Source organism: Mustelus asterias, chromosome 7, assembly GCF_964213995.1.
Source record: "Mustelus asterias chromosome 7, sMusAst1.hap1.1, whole genome shotgun sequence".
NCBI classification, from domain to species: domain Eukaryota; kingdom Metazoa; phylum Chordata; class Chondrichthyes; order Carcharhiniformes; family Triakidae; genus Mustelus; species Mustelus asterias.
Genome location: NC_135807.1, coordinates 75,135,553 through 75,159,284, shown reverse-complemented (window position 1 = coordinate 75,159,284; position 23,732 = coordinate 75,135,553). Strand labels below are relative to the sequence as shown.

Below are 23,732 nucleotides of genomic sequence, written 5' to 3'. Positions count from 1 at the left end.
GGATCTTGTTCCCGCAAAAGAAAATATACTCTAGGTTTTCTAAAATAGATAAAGTTTGTGCTTTTCTATTTGGTTTCTCCCTTAGTCCCATCTGTACAATCCAATCTTTGTTTCACTTTCGGTTCAGTGATTTAAATTTAATTTGTATTTCTTGCCTTTTCACTTCCTGCTCTGCTGTATGTGAGGATTCTTCGGTATGATTGATCAGCTCCTTTGTTGCTCACCCTGTTCATAGATAACGGATGGCACAGTGGTTAGCACTGCTGCCTTACAGCGATTCCCAGCTTGGGTCACTGTCCGTGTGGAGTTTGCACATTCCCCCCGTGTCTGCATGAGTTTCGTCCAGGAGCTCCGGTTCCTCCCACAGTCCAAAGATTTGCAGGTTAGGTGGATTGGCCATGCTAAATTGCCCCTTAGTGTCCAAGGGAACGAACTCGAGTAAACGCATGGGATTATGGGGATAGGGCCTGGGTGAGATTGTGGTCGGTGCAGACTCGATGGGCTGAATGGCCTCCTCCTGTACTGTAGGATTCTATGATTCTATGATTATTTGTAGAATGCACCAAATTCAAACTTCTGCCTGGAAAAGAGGAAGTCTACACTCTGGAACCCAACAAAACCTTGTGGGCAGCTTTTTATGAGGTGAATTAATGACCACAAAACCTAGGCCATTATCTTTAAGTGTTATGTGATCTGAACAATGCAGTGGATAAAAACTGACCTTTTACCTGGAACCCAGTTGACAAGGTCTGATATGAAATATCATTGGTCAGTTGCTGGACATAGATTTGTAGAACAAAACTACATTCGTTTGTTAATGACAAAGGTCTGACAATTCATCTGGGATGCTAGTTCAGTCAGGATCCTCTTGGGTTGGGCTGAAGCAGAGGGAGCTGTGCATTATGTTTAGCAATGCTGAGTATATTTGCAAACTTGGAATTCTGACTATGATGTCTGTCAATTTGCTAATTACAAAAAATAGGCCTTTCTCACAAGATAGCCTATGTTGCTTTATATTTTTTCTTACCTGAATTCCCAGTAGTAACTGTTTAACATTCAGAAATATTGTTTGTGCATTTTCATTGACTGCAATAAACATTTACCATCCTTAACATAAATCCAAACTTAATTATTTAGTTACAATTGTTTTGCTTTTAATATGACCCATATTTTACTATTCCTTAATGGCTATCTTGATCAGGAAGGGCAGGTATGTAAAAATGTAGCTCTTACCTAGTTTGGACCTCTTGAATAGGATTAGTGTAAATGAGTATGTCACGATTTTAGTTGTTTTTATGTGTATTAGTTTTGTGTACTGTTACTAATGCCCTTCTAGAATCAGATTATGGATTTAAATTGAGAGAATTTACGGAGTCTATACCTCTTCCAATGCCCCATATGAAAATAAAATAAAAATATTTTAGATTATAAATCATTTTCCAAATAGCCCACAGACTTTGGATTAGATTAATATTGTGTTTTGTGAAGGTTGGCTTTCTGCATTGTATATTTTAATTAACTGATCTCTAACCTTTTGAATAATCTTATGTGGATGTAGGCCAAGAAAAAACTTCGGAACAAGACAACAATGAAAATAAGTACCCTGACACAATAAATCGATATGGGAGTATCAATTCCTTAGACTCCACAGCATCATCGGGGATTGGCAGCTATAGCACTCAGACATCTGGTGCAGATAATCCAGAACAATATGAGGTTTTGAAGCAGCAGAAAGAAATCATAGAACAAGGAATTGAGCTGTAAGTTTGATAAAACAAAACATATTTGCTTCATTCTGATTACTGTTTACTGTTGAGTTCAGTGGCATGAAAAACTGAGAAGAAGATCTGATCTAAGTCAAAATAAACTGGTATATTGTAATATCTAATGCCTTTCAAATTCTACATTCAAGAACGTTTGGTCTTCACCTATTGTTATCTCCATTCTTACAAAAAGTAGATAGTTAGAGTTGTTGATGGACGTGTAAATAATAGCAAATGTCTTCAATTGAAATAGAATCCCAGCAACTTATTTTAACTCGTTTATGGGATGTGGGCATCATTGGCTAGGCCAGCATTTATTACCCATCTATAATTGCCCTCAAGGTGGTGGTGAGCTGCCGCCTTAAACCACGGTAACAGTTTTAACAACACCAGGTTAAAGTCCAACAGGTTTATTTGGTAGCAAATACCATTAGCTTTCGGAGCGCTGCTCCTTCGTCAGATGGAGTGGAAACCTGCTCTCAAACAGGGCACAGAGACACAAAATCAAGTTACAGAATACTGATTAGAATGCAAATCTCTACAGCCAACCAGTTCTTAAAGATACAGACAGTGAATGGAGGAGGGAGCATTAAGCACAGGTTAAAGAGATGTGAATTGTCTCCAGACAGGACAGCCAGCAAGTCCAGGGGGCAAGCTGTGGGGGTTACTGATAGTGTGACATAACTCGACAATCACCAGGCAAGACTGTTCTCTTCCTGTTGGGGAGCACTTCAGCGGTCACGGGCATTCGGCTTCTGATCTTCGGGTAAGCGTTCTCCAAGGCAGCCTTCACGACACACGACAGCGCAAAGTCGCTGAGCAGAAACTGGTAGCCAAGTTCCGCACACATGAGGACGGCCTAAACAGATGTTGGCTTTATGTCACACTATCAGTAACCCCCACAGCTTGCCTCCTGGACTTGCTGGCTGTCAGGTGAGTTCCTGCAGTGCATCTTGTAGATGGTACACACAGCTGCCACTGTGTGCTGGTGGTGGATGGAGTTAAATATTTGTGGATGCTGTACCAATCAAACAGGCTGCTTTATCCTGCATGATGTCAAGCTTCCTGATTGTTGCTGGAGCTGCACTCATCCAGGCAAGTGGATTATATTCTATTACACTCCTGACTTGTGCCTTATAGACTTTGGGGAGTCAGGAAATGAGTTACTCACCACAATATTCCTCCTCTCTGACCTGCTCTTGTAGCCACAGTATTTATATGACTAGTGCAGTTCAGTTTCTGGTCAATGGTGACCCCCAGCATATAGATAGTGGGGGATTCAGTGATGGTAATGCCATTGAATGTCAAGGGTCAATGTTTAAGTTCTCTCTTGTTGGAGATGCTCATTGCCTGACACTTGTGCAGTGCGAATGTTACTTGCTACTTGTCAGCCCAAGCCTGCATATTGTCCAAATCTTGCTGCACTTAGACAGGGGCTCCTTCAGTATCTGAGTCGTCACAAATGCTGCTGAACATTATGCAATCACCTGCAAACATCCCCACTTCTGACCTTATGATGGAAAGTCATTGATAATGCAACTGAAGATGGTTAGTCCTGGGACAATACCCAGAGGAGCTCCTGCATTGATGCCCTGAAAGTGAGGTGATTGACCTGCATAAACCACAACCAGCTTTGTTTGTGCTCGGTATGGCTCCAACCAGCAGAGATTCCACCCCTTCCCTGATTCCATTTACTCACAGTTTTACTTGGGTCCTTTGATGCCACATGCTGCCTTGATGTCAAGGGCAGTCACTGTCACCTCACTTTAAAGAGAGTCACAATGTTCATTTCCTCATCTTCCACCACCAATTGAATAAGTTATGTAGAACAGACAACAACATCAACTACTGATGCATATATGATTTGGGAAATCTGCCCGTATTACCTATCTGAAGTATTAGTAAGATTAGTAAGTTTGTGGATGACACAAAGATTGTCCGGATGGTTAACAATGAGGCTGAGTGTCTTGAGCTACAAGAAGATGTAGACGGGATAGTCAAATGACAAGATACGTGGCAGTTGGAATTTAATCCTGTAAAGTGTGAGGTGATGCACTATGGAAGGAATAATTTGACAAGGAAGTATTCAATGACCAGCATGACACAAGGAAGTTCTGTGGAACAAAGGGATCTTGGAAGGGCATATTAGTGGAGTGGTGGAAAAGGGATATGGGACACTTGCCTTTATCAATCGAGGCATAGATTACAAAAGCAGGAAAGTCATTTTGGAGTTGTATAGAACTTTTGTGAGGCCACAGCCAGAGTATTTTGTGCAGTTATGGTTGCCACATTATCAGAAGGGTGTGATTGCACTGGATGGGGTGCAGAGGAGATTCACCAGGATGCTGCCTGGGATGGAACATTTAAGTTATGAAGAGTGGTTGGATAGGCTTGGATTGTTTTTGTTGGAGCAGAAAAGACTGAGGGGTGATCTGATTGAGGTGTACAAGATTGAGGAGCATGGACAGAGTGGATAAGGAACAGTGGTTCCTCTTGGTTGAAGGGCCAGTCAGAAGTGCAAGTAGGTTTGCGGAGAGGGACAGGAGGTTTAGGGGGGTGTGGGTGGTGACAGTCTGGAATGTGTTGCCTGGGAGGGTGGTAGAAGTGGGTTGCCTCGTATCCTTTGAAAAGTACCTGGATGAGCACTTAGTATGTCTTAACATTCAAGGCTATGGACCAAATGCTGGTTAATGGGATTAGGTGGGAAGTCACGTGTTGATGCAGACTCAGTGGGCCTCTTCTGCATTGTATGATTCTAAGTTTCCTGTGAAGGTTATTTGAAGAAATTTTAGGATAGTTGGGTGACTGCCACTCTTGAGAATCAGTGGCAGTCACACTCCCTTTTTGTGGCCCCATTGGCATTGGACACAGGCACAATGGTGCCATGGGTCATTATTATTCGACCCAAATGTTCCCAACCAAAACTTAATGCGCCTATTGAAGCAGCAATGACTTCTACTCTGAAGGACACCAGCGTTTTCAGGAACTCTTCCTGGCTGCTTGATGTTGCAGAAATCTTCCAGGCTGTCTAGGTCTTCGGGGGGTGTTCTGCAAATTGTGAAAAATTTACCATAGTATATTGGAGATGCATGGAGTGGACTAAAACCGCTTGCTTGTATGTCATTTCAACAATATGTGGAAACCTTTCCCACTGCCTACAAAAGAGATGAATATTTCTTTCTCATTGCTCTTAATCCTATCTTTTAATGGAAGTATTGATAAATTTAAAGCTAGTAATTTATAACATGAAATGTTTAGTAATCCAGCAGTCAGCCATTTATGTGCTTAGAATTTGAGACAGCTATTTTTTACATTCAGGTTCAATAAGAAACCAAAGAGAGGGATACAGTATCTACAGGAACAAGGAATGCTTGGCACTACACCCGAGGATATTGCCCAATTTCTGCATCAAGAAGAAAGATTAGACACGGTAGGAAGTTACAATTGTTATTTGAAAGGTTAATGAAACCTTTTCTAGCAGATTTACAATATTTCCATTTATTGGATAATCATTCATTGTAGTTTGGCTTCATATTTTTACACTAAACTGTGCTTTTGAAAGGCATGACATTTCCTTCCGATGAACTATTATTTCTCTTTGTTGAAGACAGCACAGGTTTCTTGCAGTGAATTAAAATACACAAAGAATAAAGGTAATGATTTGACATAGTGATTATTGGCTGGAGTGCCCCACAGTGTTTTAGTCAAATATGTTATTTTTATCATGTAAATAAGCTGATAAAATGGGGTAGAATGATGCAGCACATGAGGAGACATTCAGTCCATCATGCTTGTACTTTCTGTTTAATAGAGCTATCCAATTAGTCCTACTCACCTATTCTTTCCCATAATGCTGCAAATTATTTTTCCTTTAAGTAATTGTCCATGGCTTAGACCTACTTTTCTGTCAGTGCATTCTAAATCATCAAAACTCTCCTCATGTCAGCTCTGCTTTTATTTTCTAAGGATTCTAGTAATAGGTGGTGGGGTAACTCTGTTAATGAAGGATGACATTGGTAGAGTAGTGAGAGATAACCTTAGTTCGGAAAATTGAGATGCAGAATCAGTTTGGGTAAAGATAAGAAATAACAAAGGTAAGAAGTCACTGTGGGACAGAATATATAGCAAGAAATAATGGGGGCTATTAAGAAGGGTGAATAATCATGGGTGATTTTAATCATCATTTAGATTAGATGAATCAGATTGGCAAGGTAACCTGGTTGCACTGCTGCTTCACAGCTCCAGGGACCTGGGTTCGATTCCCGGCTTGGGTCACTGTCTGTGTGGACTTTGCACATTCTCCTCGTGTCTGCGTGGGTTTCCTCCGGGTGCTCCGGTTTCCTCCCACAGTCCAAAGATGTGCGGGTTAGGTTGATTGGCCATGCTAAAATTGCCTCTTAGTGTCCTGAATGCGTAGGTTAGCAGGATTAGCGGGTAAATATGTAGGGATAAAGGGGTAGGGCGGGGTGGGATTGTGGTCGGTGCAGACTCGGTGGGCCAAATGGCCTCTTTCTGCACTGTAGGGCTTCTATGATTCTATGAATTCATGGAGTGTATTTGGGACAATTTCTAGTACATTCTCGTGCCAATCATGGAGCAGGCTATTTTAGACTGAGATGGGATTAGTTCATGATCCCATGGTAAAGGAGTCTCAAGAGTGATCATAACATGATAGAATTTCACATTCCTTTTAAGGGTGAGAAGAATGGTGTCTTAAACCGGAAGACACTTGGAAGTGTATGAGCACAGCTGCAAGAAGTGATCTGGGAAAATAGGTTTAAAAAGTAGGATAACAAGAGCACTGGCAAATATTTAAGAAAATATTTCACAGCTCTTGGGAAAGATATATTCCATTAACAAAGAAAGACTTTATGGGAAGGATGCCCCTCCCCTACCCCCCCCCCCTCCCCCTCTGTGGCTAACTAAGGAAGTTGAGAATAGTATCAAATTGAAGAAAAAAATACAACACCGAGAAGATTAGTGGCAAGTCAGGAGATTGAACAATATTTAAAAACTAGAAACAAATTACTAAAAATTAGAGAAATGATGGAACGATAATATATTCTGCAAGTGTTTAGAAGGACGAGAATAACCAAGGTTAGCATTTGTCTCTTTGAAGGTGAGACTGGGGAATTAATAATGGGAAACAAAGAAATGGTGGAAGTGTTAAACAGATGTTTTGTGTCTGTCTTCTCTGTAGAAGACACAAAAAACATCCCAAGAATACTTGGAAAATAAAGTAAAAGGGAGAGAGGAACATAAAGCAATCACTCAAGAAAGGGTACTGAGAAAATGATTAGAACTAAAGGCTGACATGTACCCTGGACCTGATGGATCATCCTGTGGCCTTAAAAGAAATGGCTGCAGAGATAATAGATGCATTAATTGTAATCTTCCAAAATTCACTAAATTCTGCAAAGGTTGCAGGGGATAAGAAATTAAAAGTTTATTTATTTGTGTCACAAGTAGACTTACATTAATACTGTAAATAAGTTATTGTGAAAATCCCCTAGTCGCCACACTGTGGCACCTGTAACACCTCTATTTATTGCAAATGTAACACCTCTATTCAAGAAAGGAGGGAGACATAAAGCAGAAAATATAGGCTAGTGAGCCTAACATCTGTTATTGAAAAATGTTAGAATCCACTATTAAGGAGACAATACCAGGACATTGCATTATGATTTTCCAAATCAGGCAGAATCAGCATTGGTTTTTGGAAAGGAAAATTGTGTTTGACTAATTTATTGGCGTTCTTTGAGAAAGTGACAAGCAACGTGGAAAACAAGTTACAAAATCAATCTTATACTCTAATGTTCTCAGAAGTCCATGCAATCCAACAGGTGAAATGTGGTCAGATACACCACACTCAGAAATGAGGTGACAAATGATACCCAAAACAACTTCCGTGGATTTCTCATCAAATTCCCCCCAAGATGCTTGTTGCACTATGAGCCAAATGACCTCACTGGAACTCTAAATTGCACATGAGGGTTTCCAAACTCCACTCTTGAAGAATACACTTGGAATCTTCCCCCAGATAAAGCTTTCTCTTTGATGCCTTCACCAAGGATCTACTTCCAAGATTTCAATCTCTCCTTTCATTATTCCTCTGCCTTGGATTATCACACGCATTCAAGCGTCAATACAATTTCTCAGGGACCAAGTCCCTCCAACATCTCACCACTGCTTCACAGGCTATATTAAGATGCCACCAACCTTTTTGATTTACCTTAAATGTCTGTCTTCTAATCTAGCTGACTTTAAATCTGGTTCTTGCAGTTTTTTCTTTAATTGAGAGCATTTTCTTTGCTTTTCATTTGAATTCTCCTGAACAGGACCTTCGACTTCCTGTTCTTCATTCCTTTAACTTAACTGTCTTCCTGTGGCATTCTGTTTGTCCCCACTCCTGGATTTTTTTGGGACTTTCTTGTGTTTTCTTTTTTGGAAAGCTGCCTTCTGCAACTCCCTGGTCTTGTCCAGCTTCTCCTAATTCTAGCTCACAATTAACTTTCTGTTCCACACTGGCCCCTGGTTGCTCAGAAACAACCTAGTTTCCCTTCAAGCACTGTTTGCTTACCTCATAAACCCTCATTACTGTGCATGCATCTAAACTAAACTGAAGTAATTAACCTTTTCAAATACAAAATTAAACTTACTTAAATCTATACCATATTTCTCATAACTACAAATGCAAATATAAATTACTTAAAGCTACCTCTTTTCCTGACAGGAGGTCGGAGATTGGGCAATCATTTGCCAGGGTTTTGGGGTCAAGAGTTGTTTTTTGAGTTGAGAGGTGATGAAGACAGATTTAAAGGGTGAAGTGACAACGCCTGAAAGAACAGTGAACAATATCTGTCAACAGGGAACCAGGAGGAGGAGTTGGGTGGTCAGCATTTTAGTGGGAATAGGATTGAGGGCGCAGGAGGTGAGTTTCAAGAACAGGATAAACTCAAAGAGAATGAGAGAAGCTAGGAGAGGAATTAGTGAAAGATGCATGTTTTGATATGGAGCAGAGGGAGCATTAGAGGGATAAGAGAAAAAGCTACCTTCTCATTAAAAATCTGCTGAAAAGCACAAATATGTTTTTATTCCAGATATGGACATCTGTATAGAACAATAATTTACCTTTTATTTATTTTAGACTCAAGTGGGTGAATATGTAGGAGATAATGACAAGTTTAATAAAGAGGTCATGTATGCCTATGTGGACCAGTTGGATTTTTCATCGAAGGATTTTGTCTCGGCTCTCCGTATGTTTCTGGAAGGCTTCCGTCTTCCAGGAGAAGCTCAGAAAATTGATCGATTGATGGAAAAGTTTGCAGCCAGGTATCTGGAGTGTAACCAAGGGTAAGTTAGAGTTTAAGTATTAGCAATGCAATGTGTTTATATTGTGTAAATAAATTGGTTTTCAAAATTATAAAAGCTTTGATAATACAAATCATATTTTATATTGCTTTTTTCAGGCAAACACTTTTTGCTAGTGCAGACACAGCTTATGTTTTGGCGTATTCAATCATAATGCTGACAACAGATCTTCACAGCTCACAGGTAAATTCATGAAAATTGTAGCATTGTGTTGTTTATAAGAAGTATTTTGGGATGATTCAAAGCTTTAGCATACTGTAACACTACAAAGTGTAATGCTAAATAGGTTTTGAAAACTATGGTTGTTTTCCTTCCCATTTTAATAGTTACACTGTGTTTCTTTTGCAGAATTATGTTAGAAGGTTTGCATTTTAATATTTAAGTTTAGAAACCAAATTAAAGAAATTGCCAGTACTAATTCATTCTTCTCCTTTTTGGAGTAATTTAACTGAATGGTGAAGGTTGTTCCTTTGCATAACTCTTTTTATGTCATTATTTTTAGTCTTATATTTTACTGGATGTGCTGGATAGAATTTAGAGCACTGAAAAATATATAGTGTGAGCCACCCCCACCCCCCAACCCCCCTTGCCAATACGCACTTTGCTGCAAAATTTCGACCGAATCCATCGCTCGCTGCAGAAGCCTGTGGGCGGGGCTTAATGTGCCTGACAGCCTGTAGAGGGAAGTGTTGCACATGTGCAGACCTCTGATGCTGCACATGCACATTAACAATAGCAGGGGTCTGACAGACAAAGTTCGCTGCCAGGCCCCTGCTTCTGCAGGCTGCCTCAAGTACCCCCAAACTCGCAATCGCAGGGGCCCTCGGCCCGAGATGCAGCCCCCGCAACCCAGACCAATCGCGGACCCCCTCCCTCCCCCACCGATTGTGGCCCTGCTGCTCTACCCCCACCGATCGTGGTCTGCAGAATGGCAGCAGGCACCCTCCCTCTACTGGCCCCACCCCCTGGCATTGCCCAGGTGCAAGGCTTGCAGTGCCATGATGCCAGGGTGACACTGCCAGTCTGGCACTGCCAAGGGGCACCCTCCCCTTGCCCTTTGCTTCCCCGGGGGGGGGGCCTTAATGGCCTCCGGTTCCACCGATGAGGCCAACACAACTGTTCCCATTCCTGAGGAGCAGATGTTTTCCTCGCCGGAGAGGCCATAAAGGCAACGAGCCTGGACGATTGACTGCCAGGCTCGCTAATCACATTGAAATGAGCATTTTAGTAAATTTAAATAAATTAACCAGCATCTCACCCGTTCCCAGTGAGAGGCTGACCATGCCGGAAATCCTGGGATTGTAAAATTGCGTCGGTCGCGAAAACCAGCGCTAATTGCTTCACGCTCCACTTTACGACCGTGTTTTTGGGTGCGTCGCAGTCATAAAATTCCGCCCAATGTGTTTTTAACTGTATCAATGCAAAACATATGCTGACTATAATTAATGTTAAAAATAGAAATTAAAAGTATTTGAGATTTTGGTCTGGTCGCTCTGCAGGATGTTGAATTGGGGAACATTGATGATCGCCATGCCATTAAATGTCAGGGATAGATGGTTAGACTCTTATCTTATTGGAGATGATTATTGGTTGACTCTTGTTTGGTATGAAATCAATGCAGTAATAATTCCCCCAAGTATTTCTAAATGGATTTTTATCTATCAAACTTAAACTTCAAGCAATGCAACCTGATGAATGTGTGGTGGCACGAGTGTAATGCTGGTTCAATTTTCCCTCTTATATTACACTCTAACTCACTTATTCTATACTCCCTATAATACTGATACATGCTGCAAAGTGATAAGTAATTGCTGGTTCTTTAGCTGCCTCAATCAAGTGGCTTTTTCTTGTGAGCTTAAACAGTGTTCACATGTTGTTCAATCCCAAGGACACCGCAACTGAGCTCAAAAATTAATCTCTCCATCTGCCACCCATCTCTTGAACACACCATGTTTTCTTTCCTGTATGTTCTCTCTGGCTTGCTCACTCGCTCTCTCTCTCTCTCTCTCACACACCCTCTCTCTTTCGTTCTCTCTCTGTCACTCATCCTACTTTTTATTTGCTCCTTTCCTTGCCCATCCTATCCTTGCCATTTTCCTTGCCTGAAAAGAACCAAAGGAAGTTCTAAGTCTCTCTGCTGGTGCTCTTAAGGATGTTGATAAATTTGATGCATATACATGGAATTAGACTAAGGACTTTGGTATATTATAGTGGCCATTAAGTAATGTAGCTCTGGATAGGTATGTTTTGCAAGCAAAACTTCAGTGAAAAGTAATTCAGATTATTCCTTTCTGTTCTTGTTATTTTTAAAAAGGTGAAGAATAAAATGACAAAAGATCAGTATATTAAGATGAATAGAGGAATCAATGACAGCAAAGATCTACCTGAAGAATATCTCTCCGCTATCTATGATGAAATAGCAGGAAAGAAAATTTCAATGAAGGAGACAAAAGAGCTAACAATCAAGTCCTCCAAACAGAGTAAGTAGACCTATGATTTTCCTTTCAAAATGAAATGCTGCATTGAATATGCCTTTCACTGGGAAGTTTCTCTCCTCGAGTAATAGTGGAGCTTTTAGCTTCTTATATTAAATATTTTCTTTGCTTCCATATCCCCAGTCACTCTTATAAGTTGATCTTGTGTCCCCTCCAATCCAGATCGTATTACTTTGCTGTCCAATACCTAATAAATGAAAGCATGACCCAGAGAAACTTAGCCTGTGCTGTATATATTTTTACATAAATAAATCTTACTAGGGTTTGAACCAGAGTTTAATGTACATAAGATAGATGAGCAAAAAGCATATGTTTTTCCCCACATGCTTTGACATTGAAAATAATAAAGATGGAACGTGTTTTCTCTTTAAACATAGTCTTCAACCATTCATTTACTCACTATAATCTCAAATGAGCTGACTTCCTTTATCAGGCTACTGTGAAAACATAAAAAGATAAAGGGTGGGATTTTCTGGTTGCACCCGCCCCAAGGCCGACAATTCCCACCTGAGATCAGCGGACCTTAAAATGTTCCGTCAAATTTTGTGTCCTGCCCGTGATGATTCCCAAGGCAGGCAGAACTGCAAAATTTGCCTGAGAGTCTCTTTCCACTGAATTTGTCAGCTTCTGAAGGTTTCAGTTAAACATGGGCTCTTCTATTTTCTTGGAATCACAGTACAAAGGAGATCCATCATGGAACACTGGATATAAAATTGGCTTCTAGCAAAGAATTGGTTTGATCATGAACCCTTGGGTAATGAGGCCATCATGCTCTTGCTGTACCATTCTCAAGAATTAGGAATGGGCAACAATTGCTGGCCTTTCCAGTGACACATCCCATGGGCAAATCAAAAAGGATTCTGTTCAGATATTTCCATGCTCAAAGTCTTAAAAGTCTAATAAGTGGCTTTGAAAGTTGAAGGTCCAACCTTAGTATGATCTTTGCTTTTCAGAGTCGTGTGTCATGCTGGGTGAATTGGCACCAATGTGGGTCATTTACGACAGTAGCATAAGATGTTATGAATTGCAAAAACAAGTCTTCTGGAGTGAATAAGTGATTAACACTTAAGACCCATCAGATGTGAACCAAAACAAACTTGCATCTGGAGGAAAATGAAGCCAAGTGACCAGCTCAAAGTGATGGCTTACTGTTGAAAGAAATACTGTTTGTTACCCTGGGAATTAATTTTTCTGATGCTGAATATGGATAGAATTTTGAGATCCAATTGGAAAATAAGTATACTTAGCACTACCTCATAAATGAGTACCTATCTCAGATTCTTTTATTAAGTAATTTAAGGTGAATGAATTAGCAATCAAAATGTCACTAATCAGCCTAGTACTAAAACAGTGATGTTGGAAAATCCTCATTCAGTAGTAAGATATTTGTTTGAAAATCAACCCGTATATTCAAGAAAAATGTTTCCCAAGATTAGGGCCAAAATTTTCTGGCTGTTCACACAGGCAGGACTTTCTGGTCCTGCCAACAGCGTGTTCCTGCGTGGGTTTCCCAGCAGCATGGGGTGGATATAAAAGGGAAATTCCATTGATAGCAGTGGGACCAGAAGATCCCACCGCCGACCAATGGCATGCCACCTCTTGCCATGAGAGAGACACCGCGGGAGGCCAGAAAATCCTGTCCATTATCTTTCATTTGGCAATTAACCTTCACTTAGGGTTTAAGTTACATTCTAATCAATTAATGTTAAAATCTTCTGAACCTGAGTTGGTATGATAACTGCTAGTAGACTATACAAGGACTTCAGTAGGCTTAATGTGAACAGGTCTGTTGTCATTTGATGTGTACAGTTCTTGCTAGAGATATGTCATATAACAATGAAAACTTACATTTTACACAGCACCTTTACCGTAATGAAATGTCCCAAGGTGTTTCTCAGGAGTATTATAAAACAAAGCATGACCTCAAGCCACAAAAGGAGATAATAGGCCAGGCGGCCAAAGGCATGACCAAAGAGGTCGGTTTTAAGTAATGTTAATGGAGGAAAGGGAAGGAAGCGAGGTATAGGGATGAAATTCTAGAGCTTGGGATCTAGTAGCTGAAGGCATGACCACTAACTGTGGAATAATTAAAGTCAGGGATGCGTGAGGGGAAAATTAGTTCAAATATCTTAGATGGTTTTGGCACTGGAGGAGATTGCAGTGATTGGGAGTGATTGCAGTGACTGGGTCATGGAAGAATTTGAAAATAACGAGAATTTTAAAATCAAGATTTTGCTTGACTCTGAGCCGTTGTAGGTCAGCGAGCGCATGTGAACAGAACTTAGTGTGAGTGAAATTGCAAGCAGCAAAGTTTAGGGCAGGTAGAGTGTGGAAAACCAATCAGGGGTGCTTTGAAAGAATCCAGTCTAAAGACAATGAAGAGAGAAATGAGGATTTCAGCAGCATGAGCTAAGACAGGGCACAGTAAGGCAACACTATGATGCTGCAAAAGGCAGTCTTACTGAGGACCTGAATATCTTCTCCCTCTTATTCATCCACTCGTACCAACTGTTTCAGTTGAATGTTTCTCATCATTTAATGGAAAAGTGTGCAGAAAATAGATAGTGTTGTGCTTTTACCAACATCTTGCTTAATACCACAGTATATTGCAACAATGTTTACAACATTTTTCCATAAATATGTTTTAAATCCTCATCACATTTCACAGCAGATTGTACATATTGTGTTGTTTGTACAGCAGTATTTTTTTGATTGTTGCGCTTTTTTGAAATTAGGATTTGTTCTGACTATGAATTCATAGTACTGAGCTCTTGAGAAACTTAATCAGTTATAGAATCATAGAATCCTACAGTACAGAAGGAGGGCATTTGACCCATCGAGTCTGCACCAACCACAATCCCACCCAGACCCCATCCTCACAACCCCATGCATTTCCCCGAACTAATCTCCCTGACACCAAGGGGCAATTTAGCATGGCCAATCCATCTAACCCATGCATCTTTGGACTGTGGGAGGAAACCGGAACACCTGGAGGAAACCCATGCAAACACGGAGAATGTGCAAACTCCACACACTCAGTGATCCAGCCGGGAATTGAACCAGAGTCCCTGGCGCTGTGAGGGAACAGTACTAACCACTGTGCCACCGCACCGTCCGCTATCAGGATGGGCATTAGCATTCAATCTGAATACAGTAGGAATTGCCATTCAACATGATACTGTTTGAGGCAAAATAATCTAGAAAGTGAAATAGCAAACACAAGGAGCTTCATAACATAAACAAAATTTTAGCATGACATTACAAAGAACAAAGAACAGTACAGCACAGGAAACAGGCCCTTCGGCCCTCCAAGCCTGTGCCGCTCCTTGGTCCAACTAGACCAATCGTTTGTATCCCTCCATTCTCAGGCTGCTCATGTGACTATCCAGGTAAGTCTTAAACGATGTCAGCATGCCTGCCTCCACCACCCTACTCGGCAGCGCATTCCAGGCCCCCACCACCCTCTGTGTAAAAAAACGTCCCTCTGATGTCTGAGTTATACTTCGCCCCTCTCAGCTTGAGCCCGTGACCCCTCGTGATCGTCACCTCCGACCTGGGAAAAAGCTTCCCACTGTTCACCCTATCTATACCCTTCATAATCTTGTATACCTCTATTAGATCTCCCCTCATTCTCCGTCTTTCCAAGGAGAACAACCCCAGTCTACCCAATCTCTCCTCATAGCTAAGACCCTCCATACCAGGCAACATCCTGGTAAACCTTCTCTGCACTCTCTCCAATGCCTCCACGTCCTTCTGGTAGTGCGGCGACCAGAACTGGACGCAGTACTCCAAATGTGGCCTAACCAGCGTTCTATACAGCTGCATCATCAGACTCCAGCTTTTATACTCTATACCCCGTCCTATAAAGGCAAGCATACCATATGCCTTCTTCACCACCTTCTCCACCTGTGTTGCCACCTTCAAGGATTTGTGGACTTGCACACCTAGGTCCCTCTGTGTTTCTATACTCCTGATGACTCTGCCATTTATTGTATAACTCCTCCCTACATTATTTCTTCCAAAATGCATCACTTCGCATTTATCCGGATTAAACTCCATCTGCCACCTCTCCGCCCAATTTTCCAGCCTATCTATATCCTGCTGTATTGCCCGACAATGCTCTTCGCTATCCGCAATTCCAGCCATGTTCGTGTCATCCGCAAACTTGCTGATTACACCAGTTACACCTTCTTCCAAATCATTTATATATATCACAAATAGCAGAGGTCCCAGTACAGAGCCCTGCGGAACACCACTGGTCACAGACCTCCAGCCGGAAAAAGACCCTTCGACCACTACCCTCTGTCTCCTCTGGCCAAGCCAGTTCTCCACCCATCTAGCCACTTCTCCTTGTATCCCATGAGCCTTAACCTTAACCTTCTTAACCAACCTGCCATGTGGGACTTTGTCAAATGCCTTACTGAAATCCATATAGACGACATCCACGGCCCTTCCTTCATCAACCGTTTTTGTCACTTCCTCAAAAAACTCCACCAAATTTGTAAGGCACGACCTCCCTCTTACAAAACCATGCTGTCTGTCACTAATGAGATTGTTTCGTTCTAAATGCACATACATCCTATCTCTAAGAATCCTCTCCAACAACTTCCCTACCACGGACGTCAAGCTCACCGGCCTATAATTTCCTGGGTTATCCCTGCTACCCTTCTTAAACAACGGGACCACATTCGCTATCCTCCAATCCTCAGGGACCTCACCCGTGTCCAAAGAAGCTATGATGTAGCTGTTGGGTTCAAATGCCGTAATAAAATGTTCAGGTGTTTATCATTTGCAATTATTGGAGTTTGAAGCAATGTTTTTTGTTTCTTACAGTGATACTGTTCATGAAATAGTTCCAAACAGAGAAATTGATAATCTCGTCAAGATCCCAATATCTAACATTTTTAATCAATGGAATTTTTTTTCTGCAGATGTAGCCAGTGAGAAACAGCGGAGACTTTTATATAACCTGGAGATGGAACAAATGGCTAAAACTGCTAAGGCCCTTATGGAAGCTGTAAGCCATGTGCAAGCACCTTTTACCAGTGCTACACACTTGGATCATGTTAGGCCAATGTTTAAAGTAAGTTATTAGTCTCTAACAGAAATGCATTGCAAAATGTTTTTTATTCTGTCGAGTAAACCCTGTCACTTTTTTACCTTCTTTCTTCTCAGGGCATAGTTCCCTTCTCAGCCCACCCAAGTGCAATTTACTTGCCCCACACCCTGGACAACAGACTTCTCTATAATTACCTCCACCACAGACTGTGGGTGGAGGTAATTTTTTTATTGTTTGTCAGTATGTTTATTTGTAAACAATATATCTCCAAAGCTAATGAGTTAATTTCAACGAAATTTGGTACTCGGTATGACCCAATGAAGAACTGATTCGTTTTTCAGATTTAAATCTGGATCTTCGTATTTTTTTAAAAGATCTGTTAACATTGAGAAATGGGCTGAATTGATTTTTTAAAATGTGGGTAGTTTGATTTAGAATGTTGGTGGCTGTTTTAGAATATTGTGGATCGTCTTTAGCTGTTGCAGTGCTGTTTGTCTCAGCTGTCAAAATGTGAGCAGAATTTTCAGAGCAGGTTGTTAGACGTGAAGCTTCCTCAGTGATCTGGAAACTCAATATATTTTCCGGCTTTATGGTTATAGAGTAAGCCTTGAGAAAGAGTTGCATAATAGTAATAACCCTGAGTTAACACAAAGATGAGCTGTGAGCAAAATAGAACAAGTGATAGAAATTTGAACTTGCCATTGAGGACTGAACCTTTTCAGTTTCTTTACTACTGTGATGTAATCATTAAATCTTGAGTCAATTTGTAATTTGAATAAGACTTCCATAGAATCGAACTGTTATGTATTTATAAGCTGTTAAGACTTGTTATAATCTGAATAAATCTCAGTTCAAAAATATTATTTCAAGTAAATTTGTGAAAGTTATTATCAATCCAATCACCATTGAGGTATCTGGAAGAAAGGTGTTGCAACATATTTCCCCTGTTCTTTATTTCACCCCACCAAAATAAATTGAGCAAACAACCAGAAAATCTAACCTTGAATTATTCATCTTCGCTTTAGTATGCACATGGCCTCAACAGCTCAGCGCCATTGTGTCCCATAGTATGTTTGATCATCTGAACCTATCCTTCAACCTCAAGCTTGCTATTCATTCATTAAAGATTTGACGCACACAACATGAGTGTCTTTTGCTGTGAGCCTGTTGAATATATTCAGTTCTGTGCAGCTCACATAATATTGGGTCATATTTTCATTATTTTCTACTGAAGTTCTCTGTCAACACTCAAATTTCAAATTATAAGAATCTTGCATCTGTGTCTCCATTTCTCTCAGCATTTTAAAAAGCTGGATTTTGCCTCTTAATCTTTTCTGCAATCCCTTTGTTTTTCCTGTTTTATCTTTTACTCCTGGGGTCTCTTTAAAATATCTTTTGTAACATTCTTCAAAACAAAATCAACATACTGCCGATGCTGGAAATCTGAAATAAAAGCATATAATATTTGAGAGCTAGCAGTTCTTTGTTATAAACTGTTAAATTCTAAGAAAAGTCTCAATTTGAAAAGTTAACTATATTTTTCTCTCCCTGTTGCTGTCTGAACAGCTGAGCTATTCTAGCTTGTGCTGATTTTATTTCCTCTCATTGCTGATATATATGGAAAAGTACATTTTAACACTGGTGTGAAATAAGGACTAGAAAGAAGGAATTACTTTATTGCAGTGCCGTTCAGTTATATGTCTGAAAAGCTTGGCGCTGGAAATGGTGCATTACGAATATCAGCTGGCGAACTATGCTGTTTATTTTTTCAGAAAAGTTTTTAAGAGGAAATTTTCTGTTTCATAGTTGGCTTGGACACCATTTTTGGCAGCTTTCAGTGTTGGCTTACAAGATTGTGATGATACAGAGGTGGCCTTTCTTTGCCTAGAGGGCATACGGTGTGCTATTCGGACAGCTTGTATCTTCAATATTCAGGTAATATTCAGCACCCTCATATAAGCTAATCAGTTCCTTGCCAAGAAAATTTAATAATATGGATAATATTTGTCAGGCCATTTGTTGTGCTTATGACATCACCAGAAATTGGTATTGAGTTGAACTAAACAACATTTTATGCCATGGTGTTAATGAAATGTCCAGCAATAATACATGTTTGCTTTTAGCCTTATAAAAAGTCACCTGTTTAAAGTATGTTTGTTCTGAGCATGTAATGGTGCCTCCCCCCACCCCTTTGTACAAGATTGCAAATTCTTCTCACCAACAGAATATTTTGTTTAAAAGATAGGACTACAATTTTAAAGCTACTCAAACTGCCCTAAAACGTTGTTACCAGGAAAACAATTGTGTAAAACAAAACAAAAATGTATAAATTGCGTCCACCCTACATTAACTGTTTTTGTTTTGTTTTTGGATTGGAAGATTCTAAAATCTTCGGCACGGTAGCACAGTGGTTAGCACTGCTGCTTCACAGCTCCAGGGACCTGGGTTCGATTCCCGGCTTCGGTCACTGTCTGTGTGGAGTTTGCACATTCTCCTCGTGTCTGCGTGGGTTTCCTCCGGGTGCTCCGGTTTCCTCCCACAGTCCAAAGATGTGCGGGTTAGGTTGATTGGCCATGCTAAAATTGCCCCTTAGTGTCCTGAGATGTGTAGGTTAGAGGGATTAGCGGGTAAATGTAGGGATATGGGGGTAGGGCCTGGGTGGGATTGTGGTCGGTGCAGACTCGAGGGGCCAGATGGCCTCTTTCTGCACTGTAGGGTTTCTATGATTTTATGATTAATTGCAGAGCTGCTAAGTAGGTTGATAATAGGTTAAAATTTATTCATATTAAATGCAGTATTTTCAAGATAAAAAGATTAAGATTTTCGATTGCAAAAAAGACACCACCATGATTTACAATAGTTAAATCTGTGCTTTATGAAACTCAATTATTCATTATACAGATGTGCTCATCTGACAACTCATCTTTCCAGAAAATATCTTATTTTTGGGGAACCATAACTTCTAATATGTATTTTACATTTTTACTCATTCATGGGATGTGAATGCCGCTGACAAATTCTGAGCATTGATACTTTGAACTAAAATTTCTCATGTTTTATTTTGCATTGTAAATGTCTTTTAATTACTCCAATTATATTAACAGCTTGAAAGAGATGCGTATGTGCAGGCTCTTGCACGATTTACTTTATTAACAGCCAGTTCTGGCATCACTGAAATGAAGCAGAAGAACATTGATACTATCAAAACTCTCATCACAGTGGCTCACACAGATGGTAACTATCTTGGGACCTCCTGGCATGAGGTATGAAATGTCTTTATATTTACTACCATGTTTACTCTCTCAGACTGGGAGAAGCTTGTCTAATTCTATTGAGATTATGTGCTTTTGAAATGGAATTTCTAAACTTGTTTGCTTTTCATCAATATTTATTTATTAAATTGTTCTGGCTTTTTAAATAGGTGTTATACAAAATGTTTAGTCTTTGGAGCATTAACAAAACAATAATGTGATGTTCTGGCTGATTTTTATATGAAAGGAAGTCAGTTGCCTGGTATTTTCTAATTTCAAACAGCTATAATTGTTTCATTGCTTTGAGTATTAATTGATTTGCTTGTCATCACTGATTTTTCTATTGTTAAGAGTTATGATTGGCTAGGATACTGCTTTCAAACATGGTTTTGCCATTTGTGCTAGATGTGCAGTAATTTCTAAAATTACTTTTCACATGTCTCATCCTATGCTTGTTAACATAATAAATCTAGGCAGTTACACCGGATTATTGTCAGTCAGTAACCTGCACCCTTCCTTGGAACCATCCAGTACATAAGCAAATTCAGAAAATTTACGACTTTCATAAATGGAACAAAATCCTATTTTATATTTACATACTGCAAAATGCTTAACAGTCGATCTATGACAAGAAATTGTTCTTAAGACCACAATATTAATGGAGCGGTGGAGGAGAAGCAAAATAGTTTTGTAGTAAGGAAATCTGAAAGTCTGCGCTTCCTTCGGGTCCTGGTAAAAACCAGAGTGCCAAGCACTGATGTGTGGCCTCAAAAGATCAGTGGAAAAGTGTTGGGAATTGATGGGGATGCCCTGAGCGATCTGAGGGGAAGGGGTGAAGATAGCAGGAGATGCCTATGGAGGGCATGGGCTGTGCAGTGCTGGAAGGATAGCACATGCCATGGAGTGCAATGGATCATGGAGTGGTTAATGCAGAGCTTTCTGCTCCTCTTACTCCACAGGCAGTGCTACAAAAGCACTTAGGACATAGGAATAGAAGGAGGCAATTGAGCCCATCGAGCCTGTTCCACAATGTACTGAAATGATGGCTGATTTATGGCCTAATGCCAAATACCTGCTTTTAACCCATATTCCTTAATACCTTTGCTTAACAAACATTTATCTATCTCAGATATAAAGTTAGGAACCAATCTGGCATCCGCTGACAGTTGTGCTTCCTAACATCTCTTCTGAACAGTCTGATCCTCATTTTTAGATGATGCCCCTGAGTTCTAGAATCTCCAAACAGTGGAAATAGTTTGGGGGTGATTCTCCCAAATAAATTGTCAGTGTCGAATTTGCGTAAAAACTGGAGTAAATCACGCTGGTTTTTTCAACGAGAGTTTCAAAATGAATCTCCCATACTCTGTGCACTAGCATGATTCACTCCAGAAATCAGAGGGCGGGACCTATTCCTGCTTGGACTGAAATCCATCTGCTACAGTTTTGCCCATGCACCCAGTCTATCAATATCCCTTTGTAATTTTACGCTAACATCTATACAGTTCACAGTGCTGCCTAACTTTGTATCAGCAGCAAATTTAGATATATGACTTGCTATGCCATTATCCAAGTCATTAATAAATAATGTGAACAATTGAGGCCCCAACACACACCCTTGTAGGACACCACCAGCCAAATCCCACCAATTTGAGTACCTACCCATTATTCCTACTTTCTGGTGCTAGCCACTCAACCAGTTTTCCAGCCATGTCAGTAATTTTCCCTCAATTCGGTGGGCTTCTGTCTTAGTTAACAGTCTCTTATGTGGGTTTTTATCAAAGGCCTTCTGGAAGTCCATACAAATAACATCCATTGACATTCCCCTGTCCACTACCTTAGTCACCTCTTCAAAAAATTCAGTGACGTTTGTCAGGCATGACCTACCATGCTGACTCTCTCTGATTAACACAATTTTTGAGGTGTTCAGTTACCCTATCTTTGATTCTAGACTCCAACGATTTCCCACCACAGATGTTGGGCTAACTGGTCTGTAATTCCCTGGATATTCTCTTTCACCCTTTTAAAAAGTGGAATGACATGAGCAATTTTCCAATCCAGGGAGACAACTCCTGAATCTAGGCAACTCTAAAATATTATAGTTAGAGCATCAACAATGTGTGCCCCTGGTTCCTTTAATACCTTCTGATGGAAGTAATCAGTTCCTGAGGATTTGTCACTCTTTAGTTCCATTCATTTCCTCATTATCAATGTTTTACTTAGCCTGTTCCATGCACGAGTAATTGCCTCTCAGTGCAGGTTAGGTTGATTGGCCATGCTAAATTGACCCTTGATGTCAGGGGAATAGCAGTGTTAATATGTGGGGTTACAGGAAAAGGGCCTGGATGGGATTGTGGTCGGTGCAGACTCGATGGGCCAAATGGCCTCCTTCTGTACTGCAGGGATTCTATGACCTTTCTTTGGCTGCTGGGTTTCCTGAGGCTTGGGAAAACCAGCTGGCCAGTGTTAAAACTGGAATGAAGAAAAAAAGGGGGCATGCTGCCACATTAAAATATCACAATGAGTGACCCATCTTCCGAAACTGCGTTAGTCGCTCCTTCCTACCTCGAAGGGGAGGGGTTCTTGCATCCAGAAACCTATGATGTCCATTGTGATGATCAGGGATTCTTCCTAGCATCTGTTACAATTGATAGCATGTCCCTTGATCATGATAGCTGGGACTTTCTCTGAGGGTCATGAGTAGAGTTGCTTGCCACTGGTTTTCTCAGCCAGCAACTGGCCAATCTGTTAATTTTAAAAATCTCTAAAGGGCAGGAAACAAGAAAACAATTCATAAGGTGTTGTCCCCAACACTCCAGACCACACTGTTCTGGCCTCTCCCTGAGAACAAAGAACAATATAGCACAGAAACAGGCCCCTTGGCCCACCCAGCCTGTGCCGATACATGGTTTCTATCCCTCTGCTTGCCTCACATTCATGTGTTTATCAAGGTACACCTTGAACATTGCTAACTGCTTGCTTCCACCACCTCCACTGCTAGTGCATTCCAGGCACCCACAACCCTCTGTGTGGAAAAACCTTCCCTGCATGTCTCCCTTAAACTTACCACCTCCCACCTTAAACCTGTGCTCTCTTGTAGCCGACCCTTCCACCCTGGGAAAAGACCTCTGACTATCCACCCTATCTATGCTCCTCATAATTTTGTAGACATCTATCAGGTCACCCCTCAGCCTCCATCTTTCCAGTGAAAACAGTCTGAGTTTATCCAACCTCTCCTCATACCTAAAACCCTCCAGACCAGGTAACATCCTGGTGAACCTTCTTTGCACCTTCTCCTAAGCATCCCCGTCCTTCTGGTTGTGTGGCGACCAGAACTGCACGCAATATTCTGAATGTGGCCTAACTAAAGTTTAATACAGCTGTAACATAACTTGCCAACTTTTATTCTCGCTGCCCCGGCCAATGAAGGCAACATGCTGTCTGCCTTCTTGACCATTTCTCTGCCCAAGTCTGCAATCTTTCTATACCCTGCTGTATCCTTTGACAATACTCGTCACTATCTGCAACACCGCCAATTTTTGTGTCATCCGCAAACTTACTAATCGGACCCCCTGCAGTTTCCTCCAGATCACATATATATATTACAAACAACAAAGGTCCCAGCACTGTGGATCCCTGTGGAACACCACTAGTTACTGATCTTCATTCTGAGAAAGCACCCTTCCACCGCTACTCCGTCTTCTATGACCAAGCCAGTTCTGTATCCATCTAGCCAGCACACCCCAGATCCCATGAGACTTGACCTTTTGTACCAGCCTGCCACAAGGAACCTTGT

General features: G+C 40.9%; 1 protein-coding gene across 6 annotated transcripts in view; it reads left to right on the top strand.

The window, feature by feature from the left end:
* The window catches only part of arfgef1 (ADP-ribosylation factor guanine nucleotide-exchange factor 1 (brefeldin A-inhibited)), a 226,935-nt gene that overhangs the window by 139,447 nt on the left and 63,756 nt on the right, over positions 1 to 23,732 (top strand). For all 6 annotated transcript variants that reach the window (XR_013498335.1, XM_078216289.1, XM_078216286.1 and 3 more), the window contains 8 exons: positions 1,559 to 1,760; positions 5,082 to 5,193; positions 8,911 to 9,116; positions 9,233 to 9,317; positions 11,449 to 11,614; positions 16,561 to 16,712; positions 18,495 to 18,623; positions 19,793 to 19,951. Coding sequence is in view for 5 of the 6 variants with exons in the window: in XM_078216289.1 (XP_078072415.1) it covers positions 1,559 to 1,760; positions 5,082 to 5,193; positions 8,911 to 9,116; positions 9,233 to 9,317; positions 11,449 to 11,614; positions 16,561 to 16,712; positions 18,495 to 18,623; positions 19,793 to 19,951 (1,211 nt within the window). In the remaining variant the exon portion in view is untranslated. The remainder of the gene's footprint in view (positions 1 to 1,558; positions 1,761 to 5,081; positions 5,194 to 8,910; positions 9,117 to 9,232; positions 9,318 to 11,448; positions 11,615 to 16,560; positions 16,713 to 18,494; positions 18,624 to 19,792; positions 19,952 to 23,732) is intronic.